This window comes from Cetorhinus maximus, chromosome 19 (genome assembly GCF_964194155.1).
Source record: "Cetorhinus maximus chromosome 19, sCetMax3.hap1.1, whole genome shotgun sequence".
NCBI classification, from domain to species: domain Eukaryota; kingdom Metazoa; phylum Chordata; class Chondrichthyes; order Lamniformes; family Cetorhinidae; genus Cetorhinus; species Cetorhinus maximus.
In genome coordinates this window covers 60,910,916-60,925,835 of record NC_135897.1, presented here as the reverse complement: position 1 = coordinate 60,925,835, position 14,920 = coordinate 60,910,916, and the positions used below count along the sequence as shown (strand labels likewise).

The 14,920-nt window shown below is 40.0% G+C and overlaps 1 protein-coding gene across 2 annotated transcripts in view; it reads left to right on the top strand.

The window, feature by feature from the left end:
• The window catches only part of LOC144693837 (solute carrier family 12 member 9), a 91,644-nt gene that overhangs the window by 10,539 nt on the left and 66,185 nt on the right, over positions 1 to 14,920 (top strand). For both annotated transcript variants that reach the window (XM_078563918.1, XM_078563919.1), the window contains exons 3-6: positions 1,120 to 1,260; positions 2,710 to 2,997; positions 4,681 to 4,788; positions 5,224 to 5,335. In XM_078563918.1, the coding sequence (XP_078420044.1) occupies positions 1,120 to 1,260; positions 2,710 to 2,997; positions 4,681 to 4,788; positions 5,224 to 5,335 (649 nt within the window). The remainder of the gene's footprint in view (positions 1 to 1,119; positions 1,261 to 2,709; positions 2,998 to 4,680; positions 4,789 to 5,223; positions 5,336 to 14,920) is intronic.

The following is a 14,920-nucleotide window of genomic DNA, read 5'->3' as shown; positions in this document are numbered from 1 at the left end:
ACTTTCTTTCTTTCTGTCTCTTTTTAATCTCTCTCTCACTTGCATCTTTCTTTCCCCCTCTCCCTTTTGCTTTCTGTGCCTGATTTGACATTGAATTCGATATTCTAACTGACATTTCCTGGTTCAGAATCTGCACTGCTCATTAGCATTTACTTAACTGATTGTTGAGGAGATGCACAGTTACTTGCCTTGTTCACAAAGGTCCAAGATCCCCTGTGGTGGGCCGTTTTGGCTCTCCGATTTAAAGTTCCCATATAAAGTCCCGTAGAAAGGCTGTGGAGAAGTGTAAGTGTTATGAACAGCTCATGCTGTATATTTTCTGTTAAGAGCAAAATCGGACCCTATGAATTACAAACTAAGAGAAAAACTACCTTCACTTATGCTAATTAATTTAAAAATATGGAAATAGAAAAACCTACACTACTTGTTTAAGTCATTTACTTTAATGGAAACATTAAATAACCTGTCTCTGTGTTCTGTGTTAGGCGTTTGTCTTTTGGATATGTATCAGACATTGGCCATGCCATTCCCAATCAACCGCTATGGTCACCGCAAATTGTGGTGCGAATTCACCACTGGAGGCTTGAGGTGCACAGTGGCCTAATAGCATATAGCAATATATAGCAATATCAACCATTTCAGTAAAATTCACAGCCCAGTTTTATACCAGAAAACTGTGGTAAATTTCTTATTAGTACCCTAAAAATGAATCATTTAAATTAGAAGTGTGTATATTAAAAAAAAAAGAGCTTATTTCCTAACCATTTTCCATCACAAAATGTGATATAGCAGACTTAATCGGGTTTCTAACTTGCAATATTACGGCACTTGTTTCTCCATAACATATGTGAGCTCACGTTTTTGCATTTTGCTTGCCTACGTCCAGAATTCTCTCACTGACACCTAAATAGTTACATTTTGATGTTCGTAGATGACCACTAATCTTGCGAAGATTCAAAATTAATTTGGAAAAGTTCATGTGCACTTGTTTTATACTGCACTTGGCTTTTATAATGCATTGTTTGTGTACAATGATGTAAATTATGTGGATTATGAATAACGATTCAGCTTTAAAAAAAAAAGTTTCTCAGTTTTTCCTTGACAGATGCTCGTGGTCAGATATGATCAGTCGAGCATTGGGTCCAGAATTTGGAGGCAGCATTGGAATCATGTTCTTCTTCGCAAATATATGCGGGAGTGCTCTCTATGTCTTGGGACTTGTTGAGTCTCTGGTTGACATTTTTGGATTTCCACTAACAGGTAAGCACATAATTTTAAATCAATTGTCCAAATTCTATTTTGAATTTTGCATTTTTGTTAAACTTTTAATTAGGAGGCTGGTTATTCCCACTATTACATTGTTATTTGGCGAAGAATACGCTGGAAAATGAGGATTAATTAATAAATTGGTGTAACAGAGTAAGGATTTAATGCTCTCTGTTCTTTGCTTATACTAAAACCACAACTCAGTGAATGAACCACAAATCAGGTGGAGCAGGCAAACCAGTTTCCCATTGGCTATTCCTAAATATATGGGACCATTTTGTATTGTGCTGAAAAGGTATTTCAAAACTGTTCAGTTACAGTAGAGGTAATATTTTCAAAATCCTAAATGGATTGGATGATCTATCTTGATCTGGGAGGTGTTACATTTGTGAGGAAGAAGTCAATGAGCTCTTTAGTTATTCTAAGGATGGAGAGGGCATCTGTGAGAGATTTAAGGAACTGGTTATCATTGGAGAGAAGAAATGTTTTTTTGCACTCCAAAATTATCCTAGAATAGTAGCTGGTTTTGGCAGGTTGCTTTTTGGCAAGGTCTGGTAAGTTTTGATATGTTTCAGCCAGATCTGGCAATGAATGCCTAAGCAGGGAGTGCACCAAATAGAGTCAAGTTTGTGCTCTTTGACTTGAGGGAGCAAAGGTGGGGATCTTACCAGGCAGAATGACCACGTGTGTGAGAGAGAGTTGACTGAGGTTGAGAGACCAGAGGTGGAGTTAAGGGAATTGCTGAACAAATTAAAAATTCCATACCTGTTGTGGGGAATGCAAGAGTAAAGGCCAGGGAGTTATAAGTTTGGCAGTCCAGTTGTAAGTCAATTGTGATTGATAATCCTTATAGTATGATAGCTAAATTGCAGCAAAACTTGTATTTCCACAGTCAGGTGCTTCAGAATATTGGTCTGCTAGTACCCTGTACACATTTTAGACAAACTAATCACTCAGGAGACATTTCACAAACATGGCTTCTAAATATAAAGAGGAATGCCCTGTGATTTCCCTGTTTACATTTCTTTCTGCTGTGGGGAAGAACCAGAAATTTATTTTTTAGTCATTCCTGCATTGGAATTGGCGAGATAAACTCAATGATGGATATGAATGCAAACCCATATCTCGCCACTCCATTGTTTACATGCTGGCAAGACCAATAACTTCTTCCTAGACAGAAGTGTGAAGCCTATGGTCCCCCTCCACCCACCCACACAGCAGTGACAGCAAGTGGCAGCAATAACTTGAGAGTTGTGTGTTTCTGCTGACATATTCAGATTTACAGAGAAACAGCTATGATATTGATTGAGACAATAAAATCTTTAATGTCACTTGGTGGATGTCTGCAGTTGTCCATGACACACAAATTAAAATACAGCTCAGATTTTACAAGAAATAGGCTGTAAGTAGTATATTGCCAATTGAATCTCTGTCTTTTTGCAGGGCAAACCACAAGCAGCACTCAAGTGCTTCCTCAGTCCTACTGGTATGGACTTCTCTATGGCACAGTCGTTCTTCTCCTCTGCCTTCTTGTGTGCCTGGTTGGAGCTGACCTCTATGCAAAAGCCTCCTTCATAATCTTCCTTATTGTTATCCTGGTGCTTGGCACGATATTCATCAGCTTTTTTGTAGTGTCGCCAAAATCAATTAACATTACAATGTCCTTGGGGAACACCTCAGAGGCTTCATTCACTGGATTTAAACTGTCAACTCTGAAGAGTAATCTTCCACGTAAGTTAATCCTAAAAATAAGTACTGTAGTAATGTAACTAGACTGAAAAGTATTAGAGCAACAGAGTTTTGTCGCTACTTATTTGCATTTATCCTAGCTTATAGTTAAAACGATTAATCAGAATTTATGTCACAACTCTTAATGTATTCGGTCAAATTGCTGAAGATAATTAATCCATGCTGACCTACTGCCATGAATGCAGAAGATAATTTTAAACTTTTCTTCAGTATATCACTGAAAAGAGAGACATGTTGCCAAAGCTTTTAGTCTTGCATTAATCAGGACAAATACAAGAATACCAAATTTCAAACAATCACAGCAATTTATACTTCAGGGCAAAAGGGTGCTGATTGATTGGCTGAAGCATTGCCTTGGAGAAAGCAATGGAGGGATATAGGCTCCCCAAGCTCCTGGGTAATTCAAAAAAGGTGGAAGGCTTGAACATATTCCTTTTGTTTGCAGAGAACAGGTTCCTGCATATTAATGTATGTCACTCTAGGAAGCGTAAATGAGCCATGTTACAAACTTGACTGGATTATCTTAAATTTGCTGTTAGTCTGGCTGTTAGCTGATGAATGCAAGAAGAAAAGTGTTGGCAACATGTCTCTCTTTTTGGCCATATTCAAGTCCTGCACTACCAAGCGACTGTTTTCTTCACTTCACGATGTAAAGAGTATTTTTTCCTCAAAACCAAATTAGTTTTTGAACATGAGAATTGCTGGTGATCAAAGTTCTTTTTTCCAGAGCAAACAGTCCCAAAACCTTTCCCAAAGGGTAATAAATTGGTGCTTTGTTTTCTGAACATTGATGTTTATAGATCAGCTAACTCGCATGGGTGTAATGGGAACTGCATAAAAGCTAAAACAAGTTGATTGTATTTTCTCCTATTTTCTCTCAAGCGTGTCCATGTTATGCTCATAAAGCCTTATTCAGAGTATGAAGTCATGAATCGCTACTAGACCGGTGCTGCTCTGTGTTAGGGTCTCTGAGCATATTCAAGAACAATCTGCCTATATTGGTCACTTACTGCAAAATTTGTAGGTGCAAACTCATTCAAATTTGCTGTCAGCCCAGTCTCGGGTGAACTTGATGTCTTTGTTCTGAAACCACTTTATATGTAATTGGGGCAATTTCTTAAGCAGGAAGCACAGAGACAAATGGCACCATCCTTTCTATTTTCACTTTATTCTTTCATATGGGTATTATTGACAAGGCCAGAATTTGTGGCCCATCCCCAATTGCCCTTGAACTGAGTGGCTTGCTGCGCCATTTCAGAGGGTAATTGAGAGTCAACCACATTGCTGTGAGTCTGAAGTCACATGTAGGCCAGACGAGGTAAGGATGGCAGGTTCCTTTCTGCTAAAGGACATTAGTGAACCAGATGGGCTTTTCAATGGTAATGGTAGTTTCACGATCACCATTACTGGGATTTGAACCCGTGCCCCCAGAGTATTAGCCTGGGCCTCTTAAATTACTAATCTAATGACATTACCTCTACAACCCTGACTCCCATGGCCAATGCCATGCCTAATGCGTGAAGCAAGGCTGCAAAGGAGGTAAAAGCAGAAGCAGCCCTTTTTTAACCCACCATAAATTCCAATTAGTTTGAATAATTTTTCTTTGGACTGGATCTTTTTCAAAAAAAAAAATTCAATTTGTCTCGCCTCCATTTCTTTCTGCAGCTGACTACGTAGAAGACTACACGACTGGCAAGATAATGAATTTTGCTGCTGTATTTGCAGTTATGTTCAATGGATGCACTGGCATTATGGCTGGATCCAATATGTCAGGTAAGGCTCGAACAAATATTTGAAGTGCAATATGCATGTAAAGTGTATCCATAAATTTGTTAATGGTATATTGTGTGCATATCAATTAAATTGTTACTTTGAATTTTGAAGATTTTGGAAAATAGGTTTCTGTTCTATGCTGTTGCACTGTTAGCTGATACGTTGACAAAAAATTCTAAATGCCTTGTAATCCATACAGCATGGTATCAACAAGATTTATTGCAGAGTAGTTTGTAAGGATTTCGTGTTGTCAGTATATACTACAATGTTTATTATGGTGCTGAATCTATAGTGGCACTTTTGTTGCAAAATCGTTTATTAAACGATATTGGTTGCAAATGTCCATTTTCTATGCATTATGAAAAATTCAATAAAGTTTGGGTTACAAAAGAAGTTAACTGAAGCTGTAAATCCTTGCCTTGATGTCACTTTCAGGTGATTTAAAGAACCCCAGCTATTCTATTCCCAGAGGCACTATTACAGCAGTAATTTTTACGTACATCATATATAATATTTTATCCCTCATGATCAGCTGCACTTGTGAGAGGTGAGTCTAATTTTTCTTTTTTATGTCATGTTCTAATCTCTTGTTGATGAATAAACAAGTCCTCCATGTGCTGACCCTCTGTCGTTTTATATTATCGTTAAGTGGAATTATTACAAAGCAAAAATGCATGTGTTCTATTTTTGCTTTTTCTGCTTTTAAAAGGTGGCTGTTGTAGTAATTCTTATGAGTATTTGGGAGAAAGTGAGCTGAATTTTGAGAGCCATTTACAGTAATATATAAATTAACCTGTGCTCCTTCATTTACTCTGCTATTTGAAATGTGCATGTTAATTCCCCACGATGTTGTGTTGAAATTCCTCCCAAACAATTTAGTTGATATCAACAATCCAAGATTTAAAAAAAATTGAACTACAAACAAAAGAATTTTGTTAATTTAGCTGCTGTATTTTAAGATTATTTCTGGTCAGGGTACTCTTTAAAGTTTTACTAACAAGCATATTCCCTTTTCAAAATATGTGTTTATATTTGCACGTTTACATATGTTATGTATCTTGAAAAAATGATCAATTGATTTAATATTCATTGTGTGACAAATTGTTTTCATAAACTATGGTTGTAGTTCAGTAACATTTTGTAGTGTTAACTGTTGTTATGCTACTGTGTAAACAAACACTATGCATTGCAAACAGTACATTTGGAAGAAATATTACAGACGTAACTGCCTTGCATGAATGGACTAACCTGAAAACCTCTGTACAGTAGAGTACAAAGATGGATAGCTTCAGTTGCTCTTACACCCTAAAGCAGTACAATTCTGTGACTTTGAATAGCTTGCACAAAGATTATTGCTGGTATGTGGCTTGAATGTGAACCCTGGTTTTATTAGTGTTTTTTTTATTTGTTCCCGGGATGTGAGCATCTCCGAAAAGGCCAACATTTGTTACCCATCAATAATTGCCCTGGAGCAAGTGGTGGTAAGCTACTCTTTTGAACTGTTGCAGTCTTTGTATTGTGTAGTTATAGGTACATCCACAGTGCTGTTAGTTAGGGGAATTTTGAGGATTTTGATCCAGCAACAGTGAAGGAACGGAAATATAATTCCAAGTGACGATTGTGTTTGATTTGCAGGGGATCTTGGTGGTGTTACCATGCATCTGGTGCTTTTTACTCTTCTAGGTGGTAAAGGTTGCGGATTTGGAAGGTGCTCTTGCAGGGGAGTTCCTGCAGTGTATCTTGTAACTGGTACACACTGCTGCCACTTTGCTTTGGTAGTGAATGTTTAAGGTGGTGGATGGGGTGCCGATAAAGCGGGCTGCTTTGTCTTGGATGGTGCTGAGCTTCTTGAGTGTTGTTGGAGCTGCACTCATCCAGGCAAGTGGTGAGTATTCCATTACACTCCTAACTTGGGCTTTTGTAGATGGTGAACAGGCTTTGGGAACTCGGGAGATGAGTCACTCACTGCTGAATTCCTAGCCTCTGACCTGCTCTTGTAGCCACAGTATTTATATGGCTGGTCCAGTTTAATTTCTGGTCAAAGGTAACCCCCTAGGATGTTGATAGTGGGGGATTCAGCAATGATAATGTTGTTGAATGTCAACAACGGAGACGGTTAGATTCTCTCTCGTTGGAGGTGGTCACTACCTGGCACTTATGTGGCATGAATTTTGCTTGCTGCCTTACCAGCCCAAACCTGAATGTTGTCCAGGTCTTGCTGCACGTGGGCATGGTGTGCCTTATCATCTGAGAGTTATGCATGGCTCTGACCACTGTTCAATCATCAGGAAATATCCTGACTTCTGACCTTGTATTTGCACATCCTGAGGCATTTCTCAGACGGGCAGAAAGATAAACCTTTCAGGCTTGGTATCTAGCAAAGATTATGGGAGGCTGAATTTTAGGGGCGTAAGTGTTAGGTTGAAAATAATTACTTTTGAAAAGAAGTGATGAGGAAAATTAAGGGTGATGGAAAAGTAATTATAATTGTGTTTGTTGTTTCATTCAACAGGATTAAATTATTGTAATTAAATCAAGTTATTAAGGGCCAATCATTGTTTGGGCAAATAGGAATATCTCTTCCTCTTGTTTTCTTCCTTGTTTTTGCCTCTGTGAAAGCAGTGACTCATGCTAGGCTAGAGTTCAACAGGTGTTGGCTTGTCTCCAGTAATCAGTTGAAGTATTCATCCATGTGTGAACTTCAGCAGTGAGTGTGAACAATCTGTTCTACAGTACAGGGTGCAGAGGAAGGAGTGCTGGTATTCGATTCTGTCCTTATCCGATATCCACACACATCATTGCAGAAGCTAGAAGTAGTAACTGTAACTGATGTTTACCCCCGTCTCGTGCTCTCGCTTTGTCCCAGCCCAAGAAAATTATAGTGCAATTGTGCCTTACACTCTCAACATTTCAGCTAAGGTGGACTAAGCTGACAAAGACTTCTTTATTGCTTAAATTCAGGCTGTTTATTCAGCTGCTTCTGTGTTTCAAACCCTCATCTGGTGTCCTTCCCCAGTTTCTCCTCTATATCTATTCATGGCTACTTTTAATTGCTGTGATTTTTGATCAGTAAAATGCAGTAGGATGTTCTTCTACATGAAAAGTGCTAAGTAAATTCAGGTAGTTGTTTTGAGACTAGGACTGGGTTTTCCTGTTTGCCTCAGTGCTGCACCAAGTAGGACTGAGCTGATGGAAGTCAAATCATGCATTTCCAGAAATGGGCAGTCATTTTCACTAGGTCACAGCAGTCCTAATGTACAAATTAATAGATGTAATGGTTGAGCAGTTTTACACAGTACGTTTTGATGACTTGAAATGTTATTCTTTTAGTGAAACTAAACTGAACTGAAATGCATTCTTTAAGTTGAATTTATTTCAAATATGTGACTAACAGCAGGTTATTTTGTTCCAAGCTTATAGCCATTAGAGAAGAAATGTTATTCGGTCTGTACATCAGTCATTTAGCACAATGCAGTCAGATCATTATATGCTGCCTTAAAAGAAAGCATTTAACCTCCATGCTTTTATACACCACCTTCCAGTGCAATTAGATCCTGCTGTAGAAACCCAGCTTTCCCAAATTGATGAATGTATCTTACATTTTTACATAATACTCTGAATCTCATGTGGGTCACCTTCATTTGTTCTGTAATAAATTCTGCTAAACCACAAATCGATTATTGCTCTACTTTCTGGGTGAGGCAGTTGAAATTCTATTAATGCCTTAAAATGTTTCATAAGAAATGCTTACTTCATATTAAATAGGCAGTATTTATTTTAGTGACTTGAAATAGCTAGGTAAAATCAAAATTAAACATGGTGATTCCTCTTGCAATTCAAAAAATATGATTTGCTTTACAAAGACTTTCTGCAGCCTTTCCTCTCATCAAGATGCTGAGACAAAGGGTTCCACTTGAAATGTTAAGCAGAGGTGTCAGCTGTGGCTCAGTTCATAGCACCCTCGCCTTTGAATCAGAGGGTTGTGGGTTCGTGTCCCACTCCCGGAAACCAAGAACTGTGATTGTACTCGAAAGAGTTGCAATCTGTGACTGTTGATAACTCGAAAGAGTTTGAAATGTTAAGCAATCTTTTCTATTTCAGCTGCTGACCAATCATCGTTTATGGGATGTGGGTGTCGCTGGCTAGGCCAGTATTTATTGCCCATCCCTAATTGCCTTTGAGAAGGTGAGAGTGAGCTGTCATTTTTTGAACCATTGCAGTCCTTGTGTAGCTACATCCACAGTGCTGTTAGGGAAGGTGTAAGGATCCGGACTCTAACCCAGAGTAAGAAAATTCTTGTTGAAGAATAACCTTATTGGCGAAAAAGATAATTGCGAATTTAGAATGCAAACTAACAAGATTTATTGAAAAACAAATATTAGTAATTAACATTTCACTAGTTGAGGCATGGCACGATGCATAAGTTCAGCATGTGTTGGCCTGTCTTTCTGTGGATCTTCTCCTTTTCTTAGTGCTTTGAACCTGGTTTCTTGACTCACGATGTCCTTCGATATTTCAACTTAGACAACTTAACTCTTTTGCAGTCTAAAGACTTCCACGCTAGTGAATCCTTTTTCAACCTACCTTAGCCCAATCTACCTTAACTGCTAAAGCTTTCAGTCCACCTTAACTTTTGATGCTGCACTCTTCACAGCTGCCTGCTGAACGTTTCTCTCTCAAGCTACACACTTCACAGCTGCTGCTGAGTGTTTGTTCTCTTTCTCTCTCACTCTGCTGGAGATTAGTCTTTGTTAAAGAACTTTCACACTCTCTTACAGCAATTACTTTAGCCCTAATACTGGATCCTAATATTGATCTCTATGCTGAATACTTATGGCTCTCCTCAACCTGTGGCAATTATTTTAGTCACTTCTGGGTTCTTACGACAACCCCCAGCCTAGTCAATTACCCGTCAACTAGCAATGTCCTACACAAATGTTAATTCCCTAGCAAGTGCCCACTCCTAACTTAGACTCTCCTGACAAATGCCCCCCCAGCAAGTGTCCTGTGACGAATGCTGTCCCTTGGCAAATGCGAAGATCTTTTAAAGATCTAGTATCTTTGTTTGCAGGTAGTTTGAGCAATGTTTAGGTATGTGCATCCATGTCAACACAGCTAAAAATTTCCAACCAAATATTTGCAATTCTTGACCAATGAGAAGAGTGCTTCTGGATTCCCAACAACAACCTAACCTTAGCTTGTACCCTTCAACAGAACTTGGTAAAAATAGAAAAGGGGTGAAATATAAGCTGGTTTAAGGGAGGGAGGGGGGGGGGGGGGGTTGGGTGGGGGGGTGGTGGGGGGGTGGTTGGGACAAGAAGAGCTAGGTAGAGAGCCAGTGATAGGTGGAGATAACCAAAAGATGTCACAAACGAAAGGACAAAGAGGTGTTGAAGGTGGTGATATTATCTAAAGAAGGGCTATCTGTACCTTGCTTGTCCTGCTTTCTACCCTTAATTAGCACATTCCTTTAGATAATATCACCACCTTCAACACCTCTTTGTCCTTTTTGTCTGTGACATCTTTTGGTTATCTCCACCTACCTCTGGATCTCTACCTAGCTCTTCTTGTCCCAACCCCCCCCCCCCCCCCCCACCCCCCCACCCCACAACCTTAAACCAGCTTATATTTCACCCCTTTCCTATTTTTACTTAGTTCTGTTGAAGGGTCACGAGGACTTGAAACGTCAACTGTGTTCCTCTCCACCGATGCTGTCAGACCTGCTGAGTTTTTCCAGGTATTTTTGTTTTTGTTTTGAATTTCCAGCATCCGCAGATCTTTGCTTTTATCTTAGCTTGTACCCTTTATTTGCAATTGTAGCCCTCAAGCTTTCAGTAAAGCAGCATCCCAGTTTTGGCTTCTCTTTACTGGGAGTACTAGACTCGCTGGAGTCTAAATATGCCCAGCTGTAATTCCATTTAATCGTTCTGAAAGCTACATTACAGTACTTTGGCACTTAAGAGATGCCAACTTAAAGACTTCCTAACATTCCAATAATACATATAAATTAAGGCTTTTTATCACAAAGCTTATGTACAGTACAATTTAATAAATTAAGCCTTATTAATTATACAAATATGTCAGTGAGGTGAAGCCTAACAGAAGGTGTTCTATGATTTTGACCCAGTGACGTTGAAGGAACAGTGATATATTTCCAAGTCAGGACGATGTGCAACTTGGAAGAGAACTTGGGAGTTGGTGCTGTTCTCATGCCTGCTGCCTTCTAGGCAGTAGAAGTCATGGATTTGGGATGTGCTATCAAAGGAGGCTTAGTGAGTTGTTGCAGTGTATCTTGTATATGGCATACACTGCAGCCACAGTGTACTGGCAGTGGAGGGAGTGAATATTTAAGGCGGTAGATGGGTTTCCAGTCAAACTGGCTGTTTTTTGGGTGATGTCGAACTTCTTGATTTGTTTTTGGAGCTGTTCATCCAGACAAGTGAAGAGTATTCTGTGATATTCCATCGCACTTCTGATTTCTGCCTTGTAGATGGTAAACAGGCTTTGAGGAGTTAGGAGGTGAGAATACCCAGCCTCTGTCCTGCTCTTGTAACCACAGTATTTACTGGCTGTTCCAGCAAAATTTATGGTCGATGGTGAACCCCACTGCACCTCCTCCACCCCCTAGAATGTTGATAGTGAGGGATTCAGTGATGGTCGTGCCATTAAAAGTCAACAGGAGGCGGTTAGATGGTCCTTTCCTGGCACTTGTATGGTGCAAATATCACTTGCCAGTTATCAGCCTAACCCTGAATGTTGTCCAGTCTTGCTGTATTATAGACATGGACTGCTTCAGTATCTGAGAGTCGCAAATGGTGCTGAGCATTGTGCAATCATTAGCAAACGTCCCCACTTCTGACCCTATGTTGGAGGGAAGGCCATTGATGAAGCAGCTGAAGATGGTTGAGTCTAGGACACTACCCTGAGGAAAGCCTGCAGTGATGCCTTGGAACTGAATTTTTCACCCGATTCCCGTTGAATTAAATTTTGCCAGGACTCCTTGATGCTGCACTTAGTCAAATGCTGCCTTGATGTCAAGTCCAATTACTCTCCTCTGGAATTTAGCTCTTTAGTAGGTATTTTTGATCAGCAAGGGAGTCAAAGGTTATTGGGGGGACAGACAAGAAAGTGGAGTTGAGGCCACTATCAGATCAGCCATGATCTTATTGAATGGCGGAGCCGTCTCAAGGGACAAACGGTCTACTCTTGCTTCTGGTTCTGGTTGTATTTGGACTAAGGCTGTAATGAGATCTGGGGCTGATTGGCCCCTGGTGGAACCTAAGCTGGGCATCTGTTTGAATCGATTATTAGCATTGTCGATGGCACCTTCCATTATTTCACTAGTGATTGAGAGTAGATTGATTGAGTGGTAATTGCCAGATTCTATTTATCCTGCCATTTGTGAACAAGACATTCGTGGGCAATTTTCCATGTTGTTGGGTAGAAACCAGTATTGTAGCTGTACTAGAACATCTTAGTAGAGGCATGGCTAATTCTGGAGCACAAGTTTTCAGTAAAACAGCTGAGTGTTGTCAGCGCCCATAACCTTTGCTTTTTTCAGTGCCTTCAGCCATTTCTTGGTCACATGAAGTGAATCAATGTTGAAGATTCACATCTGATGGTGGGGATCTTGAGATGTATTATCCATCCAGCACTTTTGGCTGAAGGTGGTTGCAAACGCTTCAGCCCTGTCATTTGTACTGATGGGCTGCTCTTTGCCGTCTTTGAGGATACGAATGATCATGAAGCTGTTCCTCCCATTAATTGTTTAATTCTCCACTACGATTCGCAACTGAGGAAGAACTGCAGAGTTTTGATCTGATCATTGGTTGTGGCATCACATAGCTCTGTCTATAGCATGCTGCTTCCACTGTTTAGCATGCATGAAACCAGATTGGCATCTCATTTTTAGGTATGCCTGGTGCTGCTGCTGATGTACTCTTCTGCACTCGTTGAACCAGGGTTGATCTCCTGGCATAATGGTATATGAACATACAAATCAGGATCATATGTTAGTGAGGAGAGCTTTGCAGGGTTGACTTGGTGGATGTGCTTTAGTCATGTCCAGTGCCTAGGTCGAGGTTGGATGCTCCACCCAGTTTTTTTCTTTTTTTGACCTTTTCATAATTATAATGATGGGAATGTATTTTTTCCCTCTGCATTTAGCGGTTTCTGAATTAAATGTGACAAAAAACCTTCCTGCAAATAATATGCTTCAACCACAAGTTATAAATTTGCTGCTGCACTAGGATAACTATCACAATTTCTCTTATTGTATATCCCCATTTTCATTCTGAGGGAATTGACAAATTAATGGCAAATTTATCTGCAATTTGTGACTTGGTTTCATCCTGAAGGCAAACATAATCTCAGTCTGCATTTCTCTACTCCAACCATCTCCTTAACCCTCACTCCCTGCCCCCTCCACTCTTGCCTCTAATGACGAGTGCAAGGAACTGATGGATTTTTTCATCAGCAGGATGAAGTCCATCCATTCAGCTACCTCCTGATAATTTCCCTCAGCCACCAAACCAACCTCCTCATCTTCCTTCTGAACCTCCATCTCTCTAATTTCTTTCCTAACTCCCTCTCACCCATGGCAAACTTATCCTGCCCATGAAATGTGCTCCTGTTCTCTTGATCCCACTCCCACTTAAATTCTGGCCCCCACGCTAGCTGATATTGTAAATTAATCCTTCACTTTAGGCTCTGTTCCCTCCATGTCAAAACCATCATCAACATCCCCTTGTTCAACCCCCTTAAAGAAAGCCACTTTCAAACTGGCTGTCCTAGCTAAAATTCACTATATACACAAGGTCCTTGACTGAGTTGCCAAATGAGCTCCATGCCAATCTTTCCTCCAGTCTGGCTTCTTCCCCTCCCAGTGTACTGAACTGGCCATAATCAAAATGTTGAACATCATTCTTTGTGCATTACCCCTCAACAAACTCTCTACCTTTACAGCCTTTGACATGACCTTCTTTGTTTAGCTCTGTTGGACTTTTTTGCTTGGTTTCTCATGAATCCAATTAGAGGCAGAACCTCTAGCAAAGCCCTTCTTCCCTTTTCCTTTCCCACGTATTCAGCTCCAGAGTTTCCCAGGAATTCATCCTCCACTTCTTCAACTTCCTCATCCCTTGGCAACATTATCTGCAGATCTCATATACCCCTCCACTGCCTCTATGCTGTCATACTAATTACCTGACATCTTGGAGGAGCTCTAACTTACTCCAGAAAAGCTTTGATAAGACTGAAGCCATCATCTTTGACTCCTGGCACAATCTTCAGCCTTTGCTACTGGCGTTGTCTGCTTCCTGGCCACTGGCTTGGGCTGAAACACTGTCTGTAACCTTGGTGATTTGGTTGACACTGGAGATCAGTTTCCCACTGTATATCCTCTCCATCACAAAGATTACGCCCACTGCTAACATCTTGCATCTCTGTCCCTACTTAATTTTTTTCCAGGTTCAGTTAAGCCATATGCTCTCGTGGGCAGCCTCCTTATTGTCCCAGCACTTAAGCTTTCTACATTGAATGTGCTTTATAAATACATGCCATCATCATGGCCCCTTCTTCATTCTTCCCTGTACAACTTTATTGGTTCAATTTGGGATGGACTAATTCAGTCAGGATCTTCTAAAAATTATCAGTAAGAATTGTGACAAAAATGGAGTTTTTCTTTCAATTCTACTGATGACTCTGTGATACTGCAGAGGAAATTGAAACGCAACTTCATTCATTCAGAATCACGTCTTAGTGTAAATCAACATAAGATTGCAATGACTAAGTTTCTCTCCAGATAATTTGTTCAAAGCAGGTGTTGGGCCACCCACTTTACATACAGGTTTGCTGTGTGATTTGTTAATGTCAGTGTCTGACCTTCAGAAGAGGGGATAGCTAGACAACGTCTGTGGTTGATGAGGGAAGTAATAAAAAAGCTTTTCCATGATGAGTAATTATAGTCATAGTTTTAGCATGAACTGAACTATTATATCCCACTGTACAGAGCATTATGTAGCAACTATGGTAAGTGCTACACTTCTACTATCATTTGCTTGTTCACTTACTAGTTAATGGACTTGTTTGTCATTAAAGCATATAATACACTCCAGTGTTAATATTGCCCTGCTGT